The sequence below is a fragment of the Ambystoma mexicanum genome, chromosome 1q (assembly GCF_040938575.1).
Source record: "Ambystoma mexicanum isolate Mex_15411 chromosome 1q, UKY_AmexF1_1, whole genome shotgun sequence".
Taxonomy (NCBI): Eukaryota; Metazoa; Chordata; class Amphibia; order Caudata; family Ambystomatidae; genus Ambystoma; species Ambystoma mexicanum.
In genome coordinates, this window is record NC_090922.1 from 1059821643 (window position 1) to 1059839820 (window position 18178).

Below are 18178 nucleotides of genomic sequence, written 5' to 3' on the forward strand. Positions count from 1 at the left end.
GCCTTCTGATATGCAGATTCTTTGAACCTGGCCTTGCAAAGTATCCTTGCTCCTGAGAATATATGGGAGTGTGAGCACATGCTTAGCTCAAGTCTAGAGCTGCATGCCCACCTTCTATTTTCATCCATTGCCCATGTGACAGGACACCACAATTCAGCTTCTTTTCTAACATTTAATTATATTAAATGAATAAACTTGACACTCATGGTGTTCCTTCCTTACACCTTAACAAGGGATGATTCAACTTCTCACGTTCACTGTTCTTCAAGGATAGATAACCAGTTCTTGGACGCTCCGGCCTTTGACACCAGGCCAGATAGCTTTTCTCGGTCTTTCCTCGATCTTCAGCGGCTTTCTTGCTGCGATACAGCTTTCAGATCCTTCTTTCTCCGTGGATCTGAGCTTACTAAAATTGTAACATCGAATGTCCAGATTCTATATAATGGCGGCACCGCCTGTAGTCTTTATGATAGTCTACTTTCGTTGCTGCATCTGTACAGTTATAAAACGGCTTGTATTTTCTGCAGTGCTTTTCACACGTGTAATCTTCACTTCGCACGTTAAAGTTACTTGATTCCTTTACTTCGTCATCAGATTCCATAAGGTCTATACATTCTCTTCAGCCACTCTTCTCAGTGCGCCATGCTTGCTTCTTGTGACGTCACCAACTTCTCCTTCTCTCATCTTCATATTCCTTCGGGGAGATCCTCCAAGAGATTGTCATCTCTATGGGGATACATCCGATATGGTTTTCTTAATGGATACCTTTTCTCAAAGACTCTTCGTGGGATAGGCATGATCACTGGTGTTGTGCATGGCGCGACTTCTGGCTTACAACATATAGGAAGGATGGGGGTCAGACTTCTTGAAGCGGCATTCGGCTGCTCCTCTACACTTCATTTCCTTTATCCTAGAGTAACTATGGTTCTTAAGGATAGGGTGATACTAGTATCACTCCAAAAATGTTATATTCTGAGAGATTGGCACACACCACCTTATGTGGAGTGCCAAAGTTATTTGGTATCCCCTTTCTCTCTTCTCATGTGACTTTTTAGTCGCATAGAAAACCTTCTAGCTATGGCTGATGGCAGTGGACATGTTCTACCAAGTATTTTGTGATATTTCCACCGCAGGCTATAACCCTGGTATGGCACAATAGCGGCACCCAAGTAGTAACGTAGGGCCTCCTTTCTTTTTTTTGCCATTTCTAGCATGGTTGTGTGTGGTGTTGTCTGTGTTTTTTGCCTTTGATGGAAACCCTTGGGTGTCGCCGCATAGGCTCTAGTGTGCCTGAGCAGGCAGGAAGTGGGAATGAGTTTTTCACTCCTGCTTTTTGTCTGCCTGAATGGAACCAGCTCCCTCTGGGGATTTGGCTGTCCTGATTTGACAGCCAGACACCCCTTTCCTTAAACTGCTGAGAGAGATTGCAGAGGAGTGTGTGCTGCATCTGAATAAAAGGTGAGGCTCCTGAGGTGAAAGGCAAGTCAACCACTGTAAACGGAAGCAACGGAAGAAGACGACGACTAGAGAATCCTGCAGACCCTTTGCAACGCTGTGAAGAGACCACTGCTGTCATGACCCCGTTTTCTATGCGACAGTTACTCCAAAGAGGACTCCTCCTTCCCTTTGAGTGGTGGGAACAACCAGTCCCAAGAATAACTTTAATTTGAGCCATCTCCCAAGGTCCTGTGGCTTTCCAGAGCTGCAGAAACACCCAATACCAGGAGACCAGCGACCCATTTTAAGTGCATCGTTGTGGAAAAGCAGAATTCGTACAAGTATTTGCGAGCTCTGAGACGCAATTCAACTTGTCCAAGTCCCCTCACCAGAGTGCAGGACTGTAGGAGCCAAAGACGATTGACCAGATGAATCGAGTACTCTGTTGGTGCTGCAGAAAAGGTACCAAAACGGCGGTGACCATAGAAGTTTATGAAAGCTGTACCAGAGGTCCTCCCTCGAGAATGCTGCTGAGATCCCGTCCATTGTCCTGCATTTCGTCACCAGACCAAGGAATACACAGAGGTCGTGTCCAGCGCTAACATATCAAGGAGAATCCAGCCACAATAATTTCGTCGAACCAGAGGTACTGTGGGGAAGAGGGTAGTGCTTACCTTAATCCGAAAAGATTAAAGAGCATTGGAGTGCACATAGAGGTGTCCAGGGCAACCCCCTCTTACCTCTGCCCCAAGCTGCTGCTTGTGTCCCTTTAGCGAGTCCATTAACAGGGTCTTCAACGTTAGTTGTATCTTCTTGCATCTTCAATCCTAGAGACTAGAAAATATCCACAGGAGTTTTCGCTGTTCTGCTGCTTTGCGAGACTTTAAGCCTTTCCGAACTGCCTTCTAGCTAGGGTTGCGTTTTTGATATTAAAAGCCTTGCTGTGTGAAGAAACTGCCTGTAGAACCTTAAGCTCTGCTAGCGTTGGACTACCCAACTGTTTTCCTTCCCAAAAATCACTACCTTGTATGGGTTGCTTACTTATTTCAATGACTGTATTACTTTGTGTGTGTTCGCGTTATTACCGATAATGCAGCAGAACTGTCAAACGCTGTAACAATTGTAACCATTTAGCAACTACAAACTAAGCAGTGGCCTTGGAAAAGTATCTAAAAGTATTTCTATGTGTTTTGGTTTATTGTGCTAAGTATTTAAAAGTGCTTGTTGTGTTAGAATAATAAATGTAAATTTTAATACACATTTATGTGCAAGTGTTTGAGTTGCATTACTAGCTAGGTTCAGTGTACTTGCCTACAGTTCACATCTTCCTCTTATGATAAACCTGACTGCTCTGCCACTCTACCAAGGTTCCTGAGTAGTACAGACTGATACTAAGAGTTGGGGGATCTACAAACCACTGGGATAGTTTTGTAAAGTCTACTTATCGGTGTACTTTGAGGATTTGCATTGAGACTTTGCCATGTAAGGCCTCTCTTAGGGGAGTATTCCCACAGTAGCAGTACCTCAGTCACAGAACTTGGTGATGGGAGACCCTCACAGAGGTGAATGCCTCACTGTGCTAGTAGGGTCATAGTGGCAGAGACCCACATTGCCAAGGCCTCATTGTGGCAACGAGTCATAATGGTGAAAGCCTCACTGTGGGGTTTGTCATATTCTTAAAGCCTTGTGGTGGGGGAGCCTCATGGTGACTAAAGCTCAAGTGTTAGAGTGGTAGATGTTTCTCAGTTGCAGAGTTTCCTAGTATCCAAGATTCCCAGTATTAGTACTTTTCCAATGGCAAAATCGCTGTGGTGGAAGTATTGTAGAAATCTGTTGGTGTAAAATATCATAATAGTGCAATTGGTGCTACCTTACAGTGGCCATAATCTCAGTGGAAAAATGTGATCAATGCTGCATCTCTAATCTCTATTCTGTTGTCTTTCAAAACATTCTACTATTTCTTTTCTTCCAGAGCCCGGGGCAGGTATTTGAATTTGAAAATGATCGAAATAGTATTATTTCGAGACCGTCATCTGAAATATTGCAGGAGCCCAACATTTTGCACACAGATGTAGAATTCAACAATGGCCGGGACACTGAAGATCAGAGGTAAACCTATTGATCCTCTTTTGCGAGACATGTATCAAAGCTGCTGTGGTTAAAAGATAAAACTGTTGCTAATATAAAACTTGGTATTTTTCTATACCTGTTTTTAGCATTCCGCAGAGGTTCCAGTTCAGTCTTCAAGACTTCAGATGTTGTGCAGTGTTGGGTAGAGGTCACTTTGGGAAGGTATGTTTTTGAAGATCTGAGCAGTTTCGGTTAATGAATAGGTAAAAAACCCATTCATATGTCTGAAAAATCTTTGGTCTGTTTCAGGTTTTGCTGGTTGAGTACAAGAATACAAATGAAATGTTTGCGATTAAAGCTTTGAAAAAGGGAGACATTGTTGCTCGTGATGAGGTGGACAGGTCAGTTAAGGTCCAGTTCTATTTGGTGATGATGAAAAGCATGTAATGTAAGTAACATTGTTTCAGTTTAAGATCGAAAGTATACAAGCAATGTGAAGAGGTTCTTTTAGTTGGTGGCTCACACGCAATGAAAATTTGCAAAGGCAGAATACTCTTTTTGTTAAGCCCAAGTTGGGGCCCGAGCCCAACAAGAAACTTTAACGAGGGTAGTACTGTTCCATCACATGCTGGGGGGGCGGCCCATCCTGACTGTTATCACTATTAGCGCACTTGAGTTCCAGAAAGAAAAGTCTAAGTGCTAATGTGGGTGCAAATGAAAAATGAACTTGTTCTGTGTATTCGCCTTCCTCACAGCACCTAGACCACACACGACCCTTTTCTGTTTTCATTCTGCAACTGCACTAAAAGCAGACAAAGGGACGAGGTACCTGGTAGTGGTAAAGAAGGAAAACCCTAAAAAAATGTATGTTCTTAATTTTCTTTGAGAAAAAGTGGTCAGTTGAAGACTGGAAGCAAGAGACTGTGTCCATAGTCATCTCGGATAGTGGTTTTATACCGGCCTATTCAGCCTACATTCTGAGCTTGCTGATAAGCTGGTGCCCATACCATGAGTGCCAATTAGTCCATAATCCTGTGTTTGGTAGGCCGTACAAGCTGTTAATAGGCTACTATCAGAGGTTAAAGACCTGAGTGGTACCCTTAGCATTCCCGTACAGCAGCCAGGGTTTGAAGGGGAACTTACTTTAAGAGATCTGTGTGCCGTGGTAGCTGCAGGGTAAGTTGGCTTTCCCCAAGCACCGCCTTTCATTTTTTTATTTGTACTTTTTTGTTCATTCTGCGCCATCAACGCACTTTTCATGCACTCCCGACCACCTTTGTGTTCACCTTGCTGCCCACTCCCCCTCCCTGATTGACCCCAAACCCGGAAAGGCTTTCCTTTCATAGAACACACAAGCTTTTCCATCTGTGTGACATGGTAGCTGCAAGTTAAGTTGCCTTTCCCCAAGCGAACCCTTTCATTTAATTTATTTTTGAACTTTTTTGCTCATTCAGCGCCTTCCGCACTCTCTTCATGCACTCCCGACTCCCTTTGTGTTCTCTGTGCTGCCCTCTCCCACCTTCCACCCTCCTGATTGGCTCCCAGAGCAAAGAAGCTCCCCTAAAGCAGGAGTCACAGGGCAGCCACTTCCTGAGCAACCCTTGGCTAAGGGTCTCTGGGCAAAGGGCATCTCCCAATGGAGCAGCTCCACCCTGTGTTTGCCTGTGAAGCCAGCCGTTAACCAGCAGCGACTGACAAGGTAAGTGTAGTCCGGATGGGGGGGAGTACAGCAAATACTGTATTCCAGCAAAATCCTACTGCTCTTATTACCTTAGTTTTTCAGTCACTTCTCTATGGCAAAGTAAGATGTTTCCCCATTGACTGTTGACTCTGTTAGGCGTCTTCTCCAATTCTCTGATCAAGCTGTTTGTTCATTTACTGCTTTGTTTCAGATCTAGGTGTCAGTGCTTTTCTCCAGCATGGGGTCTGGCATAATTAAAAAATAATAATAATTAGGCTTTTATATAGCGCTACAAACCCTCAGGTATCCGAGCGCTGCTTATTATTACCCACGGTGTGTGGTGCTCATTTATCGACCTCGGAAGGATGAAAGGCTGAGTTTGGCCCCGCCGGGATTCGAACCTGCGTTAACAGGCTCTGCACGGGTGTCAAAGCGAGCGCTCTACTCGCTGTGCCACTTGACCAGCATGGATTCACATGCTCATGAATATTCCCCGTCGTCAGGCTGGGAATCCTCGGTAAAGAAAAAACCAGTATCAGTTTCGTTTCTGATCTGTCTTTCGTAGTAATAACCAATCACTGGTCTCTGCGTCATACTGACCACAGCCAATGACTGCCCTCTACCTAAGCACCGCCTCTGGCAGCCATCTTCAGATTTTTACCGCACGTTCATGTGTTGGGATCCTCGTGCTATTGCTCTCGAGCGTTAGTGCTATTTTTTTTTCACGTTTTTTCTCAAAAACTTCGTTTTTTCGGTCAAAAGAGCCTCAAGCTCCACCGACTCTCCATCCGATCAACGGGGACCCGTGTCGGATTCGTCTGCGCCCCTCAAGGGTGAAGATTTCGTCGAGCTACGCTTTTGGAGGACTCCAGAAGCTTCTCAGGCCCCGACATGGCCCAGGAGAAGGGAAGCTCTACGCCCGGAAAGCTGTTCAGGATCTGCCCTGGATGCCAGCTGCAGAACGTCTTTAAGGAGGACGAACACCCCTTTTGTCTCTACTGCCTACATGAGGACAAGACGCACGTGGAGAAGGACTGTGCGTTTTGCGGCAATATGTCGGAGCGGACCATGAAGGACCGCCATCAACGTCTCGCCAACTGGCTGGAAGGGAAGAGCCCGTCAGGCGAGAAGAAGAGGAAGAAATCCGAGCGGTCTTCTAAGACCTTTGAGGACGCCCCGGCGACGGGGGTCCAACACAAGGCCAAGCACCGCGAGTCCGCTGGCACCGGGAGCGCCGAACGGTCGGGCTCTACGGGCGCCAGGCAGGGCGCACCCTCCCCGGCACCTTCAGCCACGAGCCAACGCTCTGGGTCGGGTAAGAGGAAGGGCGAGCACCCGGCGAAGCTCCTGGAGAGGCCCCGGTCGAGCTCGAAGGCCCCATCGGAGGGGGAGCGAGGCAGTGTCCCCCCCCCCCTCAAGGATAAGGCGGTGAGCGCACCTAAGGTGGTGAAGGCCTTAATCCATCCGGCCAAGCCCTCTATCGATACTGTCGCGGCGGCCCTGGCTCAGCCTGTGGAGGCTACACCAGTGGTGGCGACCTCGGGGCTCAGAGTCTCCCTGCCACCTCGGAGGGAGTCCTCTTTTGTGCCCATCGATAGGACCCCCGTGAAATCCCCGGCGGGGAAGAAAAAGGGGGGGCAGGGCGTCGTCGTAGATTCGGCCTCAACCTCGGAGGAAGAGCTGATTGAGGTCTTAAGCCACGGTCTTGGCGTGGAAGAAGACCGGCCCGTCGGGATGGATCCCGACGCAGGTGACGACGACATCGTCGAGGGTGCCGACGGGGCCCCTGATCGCCCGTCGGATTCCCCTCTGCCAGCGCCGCATGACAACTCGGCGGCCATTTTGTTGGCTATACAGTCCTTATGTTCAGAGATAAGGACGAGACTACCGTTGCCGACGGAGGAACCTCTCCAGTCGGGGGATCCTGAACCGGGACCTTCTGGTGTTCTCCCGCCCAAGAAGAGAAGAAAAAGGAAGGATTCCTTTATCAACGGCGCGAGGCCAAGAGGAAGACGGTCCTCGCGGTGCCTCTACTGGACGACATTTGGGATGAGGGCCTCGCCCTCCTCAAGAACCCTTCCACGACGCCAGCTAGAAGAGACCGGTACGAGAAGAAGTACCGGGTCCCGGACGCGGCCCCCCTGTGCCTCCGGGCGCAGCCTACCCCGGACTCCGTCGTCTCCGCGGCAGCCAGGAAGAAAGCGGGGGAGGGTGCGGCCTCCACATCGACTTCCCCACCGGACGGCGAGGGAAAGAAATTGGACGCTATGGGACGCAGGGTCATCTCGTCTGCAGCAACGACGATTAAAGCGGCCAACGCCTTGGATATCGTGGCCCGCTACGACAGGGAGCTATGGTACAAACTGGCTCCCCTGCTGGACTTCCTACCGGACGACAAGAGGGCGGATGCCCTGGAGATCCTAGAGGAAGGTGAGGTGGCGTCGGACCACGCCATCACTATTGCGACGGACATCGCCGACACTGGGTTTCGCCAGTTGGGCAACGGCGTGTGCCTTAGGCGGCGTGGATGGCTCAAGGCTACGGACTTCCGTCAAGACGTACAGACCAGAGTCCTGGACATGCCGTTCGATGGGAACAACCTGTTTGGGAAAACAGTGGACGATTCCCTTCAGGCCATTAAAGCGGACACTGAGACTGCCCGGGCCCTTGGGGTTCTGCAGCAACGACGGACGCCCTTTCGGAGCAGCGGAGGCAAGGGCGCCTCCAAAGGTTCCGGCGGCGGTTTCTCCACCTACCGTCAAGCGGCCCGCTCGTCGTCTCAGGAGGCCTACAGAGGACGAGGCAAGTCTGGCGGACCCCGCCGTCGTCGCCAAGGAGGTCAAGGCGGCAAAGCCTCGTCGAAACAGGATTGAACCGGCCGTGGGGTCGGGCCCCCACCGAAGCACCCCAGTGGGAGGCCGGCTGGCGAGCTTCGTCAGCGTGTGGGAGTCCATCTCCACCGACTGTTGGGTGCTGGACGCCTTAGCCCGGGGCCACGCGCTCGAGTTTCAAAGAAGGTGCCCGCGCGTCCCCCCCGTGGCCAGGAAAGAGCTTCACGTCCCTCAGCTTCTCCTGGAGGTAAAGGCGATGCTCAGGAAGGGCGCCATCAAACTCGTCCCAAAGAGGCTTCGGGGCTCCGGAGTCTACACGAGATACTTCCTCGTGAAGAAGAAGACGGGAGGATGGCGCCCCATCCTAGACCTGCGACGTCTGAACAAGTTCATCAAGGCGCAGAAGTTCCGGATGGTCACCCTCCAGCACGTCCTGGGTCAGCTGGAGGAAGGAGACTTCCTGTCGTCGTTGGATTTGGAGGATGCCTACTTCCATATTCCCATCCTAAAGGGGCACCGAAAATTCCTCAGGTTTGTGGTCCAAGGGCGTCACTACCAGTTCAAAGCCCTCCCCTTCGGACTACGGTCGGCACCCAGGGTATTCACCAAGTGCCTTGCACCGGTGGCAGCGCAGCTGCGCCGCGAGGGGATCCACGTCTACCCCTACCTGGACGACTGGCTCATCCGAGCCAAGACGAGGGAGCTCGCCGTGGAGCACACGGCAAGGACCGTCCAACTCCTCACGGACCTGGGATTCTCCATGAACTACGCCAAGTCCCACCTGGTACCCGCGCAAAACGCACTGTTTCTGGGAGCGAAGCTCGACACAGTGTCCCTTCTGGCCTCCCCGTCGGAGGAAAGGACCAGGTCCATCCTGGGCAAGGTACAGCGGATGTTGGTTTCCAAAGCGGCCAAGGTGAGGTCCATCAAGTCCCTCCTAGGAATGATGTCTTCTTGCATCTACCGCATTCCCATGTGCAGGCTCCGGATGCGCCCGTTGCAGGAGTTCCTGGACGCGCGCTGGATCCAAACGACGGGCGGCTTCGAGGAGAGGATCACACTCGACGAGAGTTTCCGCCGAGCGGTCCGGTGGCGGGGCAACCGCGCGCATCTGATGGCGGGCATGGACTTCCAGACCCCAGACCACCAGGAGACAGTGACCACGGATGCCTCCCTGGAAGGGTGGGGAGCGCACACCGAAAATCTGCACGCGAGAGGCCTTTGGCTCCCGACGGAGAAGTCCCTCCATATCAACGTCCTGGAGCTCCGTGCAGTGTTCTGGGCCCTCAGGTCCTTCCTTCCGTCCCTCAAGGGCAAGGTGGTGAGGATCTTCACCGACAACACCACCACCATGTTTTACATCAGGAAACAGGGCGGAACCAGGTCCCCAGCACTGTCCAAGGAGGCGCAGGACCTGTGGCATTGGGCCGTCGCCCAAAGGATGTTTCTGGTGCCGTTTCATCTGGCAGGGATAAAAAACACCATCGCCGACTCACTCAGCAGGGAGCTGCGCTCGTGCCACGAGTGGGAACTACGGCAGGATCTAGTGGATCGCCTCTTCCGACGGTGGGGCACACCCCAGATCGACCTGTTCGCGATGGCGACGAACTCCAAGTGCCGGAGGTTCGCCAGCAGGTTTCCCCAGGTGAGGAGCATGGGCGATGCTTTCTCGTTCCCCTGGGAGGGCCTGTTCCTCTACGCGTTCCCTCCTTTGCCACTGCTAATCCGGCTCGTCAACCAGCTCAAGAGGTCACGGTGCAGGATGATCCTCGTCGCACCTGCGTGGCCGAGGCAGATATGGTTCCCGGACCTTCTGGACTTCAAGCTGCCGGTGGACGCGGATCTACTCTCCAGGGAAGGAGGCGCCATCCTCCACCACGACCCGAAATCGCTGAACTTGCAGGCCTGGCTCCTGCAGCGCTAGAGTTTGGAGGATACGACATACCGGCCGACTGCAGAGAGGTTCTTGCAAAGGCCAGGGCGTCCTCGACTCTTAAATGCTACGGACACAAATGGAAGAGGTTCTCTGTCTGGTGCCATGCACAGAAGATTAACCCTCTACGGATTACGGAACCCCCAGGTACTGCCAAAGCTGGACTGGCACACGCGTCCATCAAGATTCATCTTGCTGCGATCTCCCGATACACCAGAACCACGGGCCGGACGTCCTTGTGGTCTCATCGTCTGGTGAAAGAGTTCATGAAGGGACTGTTCAGATCGTTCCCACCGGTGAAGGCTCCGGCCCCGGCGTGGGAGCTCAACGTGGTGCTGACCAAGCTCATGGGACCTCCGTTCGAGCCTCTGCACTCTGCACTCGGCCCAGTTGAAGTTTCTGTCGTGGAAAACAGCGTTTCTTGTGGCCATCACCTCCGCACGACGGGTGGGAGAGATCCAGGCCCTTTCCTGCAAGGCCCCGTACTTGACTTTTCACGACACGAGGGTAGTGCTCAGGACGCACCCCTCCTTCATGCCCAAGGTGCCGTCGGACTTCCATCTCAACGAACCCTTGGTGTTGCCTGTGTTTTTCCCGTCGCCGGCTGAGAGGACTTTGCACTCGCTGGATGTGGCTAGAGCGCTGAAGTTCTACGTGGACCGCACAAAGTGTTTTCGGAAGACGTCACAACTCTTTGTGAACTTTGGACCTGTCAATCAGGGGAAGGCTCTCTCGAAGGCTTCCATTTCCAGATGGCTCTCCGGCTGTATCATGTACTGTCATCGGTTGGCAAACCGACCGCTGCCTGGCCGTCCGAGAGCCCATTCCACCAGAGCGATCGCAGCTACCATGGCGTTCCTTTCTGGTGTGCCCCTGCTGGACATATGCAGGGCTGCTACGTGGAGGTCGACGCACACCTTCACGAAATTCTACTGCGTCGATTGGGATTCCAGGGAGGAGTCCAGGGTCGGCCAAGCAGTGCTGCGCAACCTGTTCGCCTGAGGTGAGCCTGGTGAGGAGGTAAGATGCTTAATGTTGAGTTTGATGTACTGCTTAATGTTGAGCCTTTGCCACCTCCCGTGGTTGTGCATGTGTGTACTGCTATGTATTCTTTTATTCATGAGCATGTGAATCCATGCCAGACCCCATGCTGGAGAAGGAACAAGTTACTTACCTGTAACTGTTGTTCTCCAGCATGGGTCTGGCATGGATTCACATGCGAACCCTCCCGCCTACCCCTCTGCGGCTCTTCACTTGGTCATACTGCCACTTCACGTGCTTCCAAATCTGAAGATGGCCGCCAGAGGCGGTGCTTAGGTAGAGGGCAGTCATTGGCTGTGGTCAGTATGACGCAGAGACCAGTGATTGGTTATTACTACGAAAGACAGATCAGAAACGAAACTGATACTGGTTTTTTCTTTACCGAGGATTCCCAGCCTGACGACGGGGAATATTCATGAGCATGTGAATCCATGCCAGACCCATGCTGGAGAACAACAGTTACAGGTAAGTAACTTGTTCCTTACTATTGAGCCCCAAATTTAGGCGTTTCTCCAGTTATTCAGTTACATCAAATAGAGGTGTTTTATCACTCACTGCTGTTTCAAATCTGGATGTCACTGAATTTACTGTTTGAATTGTAGACGTTTTCACCCTTGAGAAGGACTGGGGGGGAGTAGGTGGACCAGGGTGAATGCCAGACCAGGGTCGAGTCCAGGGGCAGGAGAGCTGTCTAAATGGAAGGGAGACTTGGATGTGCCCTTCCCTATTAGGGGGGGGGGTAACGGGAGATGTGGGAGAGAGATTGGTCGGACTTGGTTGGACCACTGCAGAGTCTGCAGGAAAATAGAGAGGAATCCCGTTCCCGCAAATGATGGACAGTAGGGTACAGGTGTGCATCCTCCCGCCCGCTGGAGGAGTCGGTGAGGGTGGTTGTTCCTGCGTGCCGGGGTGTGCGCGGGTGGCGGGGGGGAGCGCAGCGCTTGGTCTGAGTGCTGGGGGGTGGAAAGGTGCTCCCACTGAAAGGCCCATTGGTGGCCCAATCTTCTGCAAGTAACATGGGTGTGGTGAGTGCAGCACACCAAGGTACATGACTAGGAGGGGTCGCGGGCCACAGTGAGTCAGAACAGTGGGAATAGGATAGGGTACTGCCACTAACTAACCCTACTAAAAAAAAATACTCATCCTTCTGCATACACATCTCAAACAATGAACTAAACACAGCCATACCTCTACAGCACAACAGACCGCACACACTTCACTACACTAGAATACCTTCTCTGGGATAAACTAATGTTTCCCAGTGCAGTAAAGTGAAATTGACTTTACTTGGTGTGTGCTGGGTCTAGCAAGTACAATGCTATCTTACAATAGAGGGCTGGCGGGGTTACTTAGTATCCCCTGTCTAAATGCTCATGTAACATTTTTTATGTTACCCTTTCCTCAATTGACTGGCTGGTGGCAGTGGTTTCGTTTTAAACTACCAAGGCTTGCATTTACGGCAACCATTCGCGGACCCGGTAACGTTAACCGCGGCAGCCATATTTTTCAAAATGGCATCCAGCCATCCTTGCTAAAATGGTCCCCGGTCCGTTTTTCCCCAATGTCTTTGTGGAAAGGTCCTTCCAGAGTTTTTCTGTGCGCCCAAACCAGGTTTGGTCTCTTTGTTCATATGGCTTTGGCGGGCTTCAAAAGTGAAACCCACCTCTGGCTTCAGAGTGTCTGGGGTAGGCAGGAAGTGAGGGAGGTGCCCGAAACTCCCTGTGCTTAGTGTCCCAGGAGACCCAAATGCACTCTGTGGTGATTGGCTGGCTGACTGTCCGGCAAGGACAGCCACCCTGCTGGGCGTGCGACAGCTACGCTGGAATGAATGTGAGAGAACTGAATAAAAGGTGAGTCTCTTGGCTTGGAAGGCAGAGTCGACCACTGAACGAAGGAACCGAAGAAGAGCTTGAAGAGGATGCCTGCTGGAACTCCTGGCCCATTGGTTTGCCCGGTGAAGCCCTGCTGCAGTGATTATTTGCCAAGTTTGCATCGACAGAGAATCCCCTGCAAGGACGACTTCTCCCTTTGAGTTGGTGGGACCAATCAACTCCAAAGTAAGCCACCTGGACACCCATCTCGGAGCTGGTGAAATTTCCTCAGAGTTACTGCAGGAACCGCATAGCCAGGGAGAGGGACACCAGATTGTGTGCGTTCCTTTTAAGCTGGCCTAAAGCTTTTGGAAGATCCTCAGGACTCCCACGAATCAGGACTGACCAAGCCTGAGCCCCCTCAGCAGAGTGCGGGACCCAAGAAGCGAGGACAGGCCACCTTGACAGCCAGCCAGGAACTGTGCTTATTGCTATTTGCTGTACCGTAAGGAGCTGAAACGCGAAACAGCCGCTGAAAGTAAAGTTTGCCGGTTGGCAGTTTTACAGTGCCACCAGTGCAGTGCAGGAGTCCCCCAGCGTCCTCCCTCTTGTCCCCACGACTGAGGCCCAGCAACAGTGAGATCTGCAGAGCTGCACTGGACCAGAAGTCATCAGCAGCCCCTTTTCTTCTTTACTAAAGTACTGTTAAACAAGTCTGAGAACTTAACTATTACTGTAGAAGTGCTTGTAACTTCCACAACTCACAAGCCTAATCAGCTTGTGGCTCTACATTTGATTCTTCTTTTCATCAAACACTCTTAAGAACTTGTGCAAATACTTTTCCATTACTTACCAGAAGTGCTTTATCCTATCCAAGACTTTTGCCCATTGACTTTGGCTTAGCCTATTGAATTGAATGACTCTTCTAGTGAGCTCTAAAAGTATCTGCACTGCTTAAGAATATTTGTGGTCTCTTGTGTTCTAATAACCTTTGCCTTTTTACCAACTTTTAAAGAGTATACTGAAAGCCAACACTAAGGTATTAATGTCCCCAGCACCCTTGTTACTGAAGTCACCTGTGGGTGTAGGTTGTGTCTGTGGGCCATCCCAAAAGGGTCTTGTCTGATTCAGAAACTAGAGTGTACAGTATTGAAGTATATTTGTGTGTTACTATTCTATTGCTCCCTTATGAAGAAGGCTTTATAACTGACTGATAAATTGTTTATGCAAGAAACCTTGAGTGTAAGAGTGTATTTGAATACCTGTAACTGTGGCCACCTGGAACCACTACAGCTCACATTTCCCCTCTTGAGATAAGCCTGGCTGCTCAACACGCTACCAAAACTTTGTAGTAGAGGCTTGGGTTGTCTATACCTGTAGTCATAGTTTGTAGTGTTCCCAGAGGGTACTGCATTCAAACTTTGCCTAAAAAGGAGGTAAGGGGTGATGAGGATGGGATGGGATATGGCCTTAAGAAGCCAAAAATCTTTTTTTTTTTTCACCCCCAAAAGTCAGCGAACAGTCTAGATGTTCGGGGAAAGCCCTGTGATGTTCGCGAACATCTGTGCCTATTTCTGTATTACTTGGATGGCTTATAACTTTGGGCCCACTCAATGAAACTGCATAAAATTTTGGAATTTTATTCTACACCCGATTCTGAATTGTTCTGGTGTGGCGCTGTTTCGTCAATAGAGAACACATTTAGAGGGGGGGTCCCATAATATTGTAAAGGCTTATAAATTTGGTGCCATTTGATAAATTTGCACAACTGTTTGCAAAACAATTTTAAATCTTGATAGAAGTGTGTTTGTAATGTTTGGTGGGATTTTCTCAAGAGGGTGCTAAATTAGAGGGGGCTCAACATTTTTAGATGGCTTCTAACTTTGTTGCCGTTTGACAAATGTGCACAAAAGTTTTCAGAAAGATTATAGACCCAACCTTCAATGATTGTGCGAAGACTGAATGGTTTGTCAAGTGGGGGCTAAGTTATATGACTAATGTAGGACGCACGACGCCCGTAGCCTCAGTTCCGTTTTTTCCGCGAACGTGTTCGCTTCGGAATCTCGGCACACCTCGGTTCTTCTCCTGTTGAATCGGTTCTTCTAACTTGGATATATTGAGAATGTCTTCATCCCCATCCCCAAGGTCGGGCTTCAAGAAGTCTCGGGACTGCGGTTCCAAAATGTCCCTTACGGACCCGCACGACGACTGCATCTGGTGCCTCGGCAAGAGCCACGCCACAGACGACTGCGATGAATGCCAGTCCTTAACGTCAAAGGCCTTGTGGGAGCGGAAGAAGCTGTCTGTAGCTAGAGTTTCCAAACCCTGGAAGTCAAAATCAGCTGGGCTTTCGACAGACGATTTGAGGTGCGACTCTCCGCGTCGGCGTAAGTCCAGGGGGTCTCGTTCTGGGTCCCGCCATTTCTCTGCCTCTTCTAGGCACTCACGGAAGTGCCGTCACTGGTCGCCTTCCCCGTCCACGTCAGAGGACTCCGCCAGACAGCAGGTAGCTTGTCCCGACAAGCATTCATTACTTGTGGAATGGGACACATTCTGCAAGGAGATGATGGCGATTTTTGAATTGCATGGCACCGTTCCGGCCGCGCCTGCGAGAGGAGCCGGCAAGGAACGAGCTAGGGCCACTGCTCGCACGCTTTCGGGCTCGGGTGGTCGGCGCGATCATCGGGAGCCGTCGAGGTCCCGATCGGACAAGGTTGATCGCCATAGCCATGCCAGGTCCCCGTCGCCCTCAAGACCGTCGGAGCCTGTGAGGCCTTCTAAGAAGGCATCGACACCGTTGGCGCCATGTCCGTTGAGGGACTCTCTTGAGGCTCTGGCTCCGAGGAAGTCGTCGGCGCTATCGGCGCCAAGGCCGTCAAAGGACCCGCTCGGGGCTCCGGCCTCGAAACCGTTGTCGAAGTCGTCTGCGCCTCGGTAGAAGCCGATTCCATCTGCACCCTCTACGCCTTTTGTGGAGGATTTACCGGAGGTGCCCCGGAGAGCCGTGGAACCTTTGAGGAAGGCCCTCAGTAAATCAGTGAGGCCTTTGTTTGAGCCTTTTTCTGTACCCTCGTCCAGGGATTTGTTCCAGCCTTTGGATTACATCTCGGAGGTGGAAGAAGGGTCAGATGAGGAGGGGGTTGTACCTCCTGAGGTTCCTGATGACCTGTTGCCTGGTCACAGTAAGATGGAAGACCTGTGTCAGTCCTTACATGACGCCAGTCGTCTGGACACCTCTACGGAGGTTGAGTTTGGCAGGCCTGAGCCTGGTACACATGTTGAGTCCTCGTACAGGCGTCTCATGTCGAGGGTGACTGAGTGCTTGGGGTGGTCTGCTCCACCTGTGGATTCTCTGCAGGATGAACTGACAGATATATTGGACCAAGGTCCACCCACTGACCCGGTGCTGCCATTTCATATGGCCTTACAAAGAAGGGTGGTGGCGGCTTGGACTGTTCCGGAGAGTCTCCCGGCAGTGAACAAGTCGTTCGAAAAAATACCGTCCAGCCAGTGGCGACCCCTGCTACTTGTATACGCACCCCACTCCGGAGAGTTTGGTGGTGCAGGCGGCTACGGCCCCAGCAAAGTATGCTGCGTACCCTACGATCCCTCCGGATAGGGACGACGAGCACTTTGACGGTGGCCCGAAGAAAGTATTTTCATCTGGGGGTATGGCTTTAAAGGCAGCCAACTCCGTTTGTGCCTTGGCAAGATTCACTCACACTCTGTGGAATTGTGTATCTTTGGTGGCTGAACATATTCCAGAAGGGGAAGAACGGGATCATTTCCTGTCCCTCGTGCAAGATGGCAAGGATGCCATGTGTGAAACCGTTCAGTCGGGTCTGGACATGGCAAACTGTGTCAGCCGGTCCATGGCAGCGTGCACTGTGATGCGCATGTTTGTGTGGTTGCGGAAGTTGGGGTTTGCTCCTGAAGTGCAGTCCCAGCTTCTCAACATGCCCTTTGATGGTGTCCATCTTTTTGGCAGCAAGGCTGACGAGAGCCTGGAGAGGTTGCAGACCTCCAAAGCTACAGCGAAGTCGTAAAAAAAAAAAAAGCGCTGCAGTAGGTCACCCTCTGCCTTTTCGTCCTAGGGGACAGCAATGGAGGGCAGGTTCCTTTCGATACTACTCTTCCTTTGGTAGATCGAGGGGGAGCTGCCAGTCAAAGGGGCCAACGTAGTAGTACCAGAGGTGGAAAACAAGGTACTCGAGGTGCCAAAGCCGCTAGGGCAGTTGCCTCTTTGCCCTCGGGCACTTCCGTGGCCGCTTCCGCTCAGTCATGAGGCCATGTCCCATGGTTCGCCGGTTGGGTAAGGCTGGGGCAGCATCTTGTAGAATGGCGTGCCATTACTTCACATGTGTGGGTTCTGGAAATCATAGCCCACGGCTACTGTCTTCCTTTCTGGCAGAGGCCTCACGACAATCAACTGGGGAAGCTCTCTTAGAAGAGTCCAGGTCCGCTCCTTGCGTAGGAGATCAAATCCCTGCTGGAGAAAGGTGCCATAGTGCTGGTGCCTGTAGAGGAGAGGAACAGGGGATGGTATTCCCCATATTTTTTTATCCCAAAGAAAGACGGGGGATTGAGACCCATCATGGACTTGTGTGGTTTGAACAACCTCCGGAAGGACAAGTTCAAGATGGTTACTCTCTCTCAAGTCCTCCAGGCCCTTCAACTTCAGGACTGGTTGGTGTCTCTCGACCTCAAGGATGCTTACTTTCATGTGCCGATTCATCCCAAGCACAGGAAGTACCTGAGGTTCGCGGTTGGTGACTCGCATTTTCAGTTTTGTGTCCTGCCGTTCGGATTGACCTCTGCCCTGAGGGTCTTCACCAAGCTAATGGTGCTGGTGGCTGCGTATCTCAGGAAAGGGGGGGATTCACATCTACCCCTACCTGGACGATAGGTTGATCAGGGTGCGCTCCCCCGAGCAAGTCGTGGATCATCTGTCCGTCACCTGCCTCTCCCTTCACAAGCTGGTATTCTTCCTGAACTTAAAGAAGTGCCACTTGACACCTACCAAGCGGCTCCAGTACATCGGAGCAGTGCTCGACACATCCCTGGGCAGTGTTCGCCTCCCCAATGAGGGCTTATCACATTCTGCAGATGGTGGACAAGTTTCAACGTATCCAGAGTCTCCTGGCGTTGGAGTTCTTGAGGCTGCTTGGCCTCATGGCATCCTACATTCTATTGGTGCCTGAGGCCAGGCTGCGGATGAGATCTCTGCAGTGGGCTCTCAAGATGCAGTGGTAGCATTTTTCCGGCAGGATGTCGGATCCCGTTCAGGTGCCGCTCTTGGTTGCCCAGGATCTTCTGTGATGGGCCGACGAAGGCAATCTGATGAAGGGAGCACCTTTTTGGCTACCCTGGCCGG

The 18178-nt window shown here is 51.6% G+C and overlaps 1 protein-coding gene across 1 annotated transcript in view; it reads left to right on the forward strand.

Moving 5' to 3' along the window:
* PKN2 (protein kinase N2) overlaps nt 1-18178 on the forward strand; it is a 1791501-nt gene that overhangs the window by 1244889 nt on the left and 528434 nt on the right. Inside the window, exons 13-15 of the mRNA XM_069641740.1 lie at nt 3410-3546; nt 3654-3729; nt 3817-3908. Of these exons, the coding sequence (XP_069497841.1) occupies nt 3410-3546; nt 3654-3729; nt 3817-3908 (305 nt within the window). The remainder of the gene's footprint in view (nt 1-3409; nt 3547-3653; nt 3730-3816; nt 3909-18178) is intronic.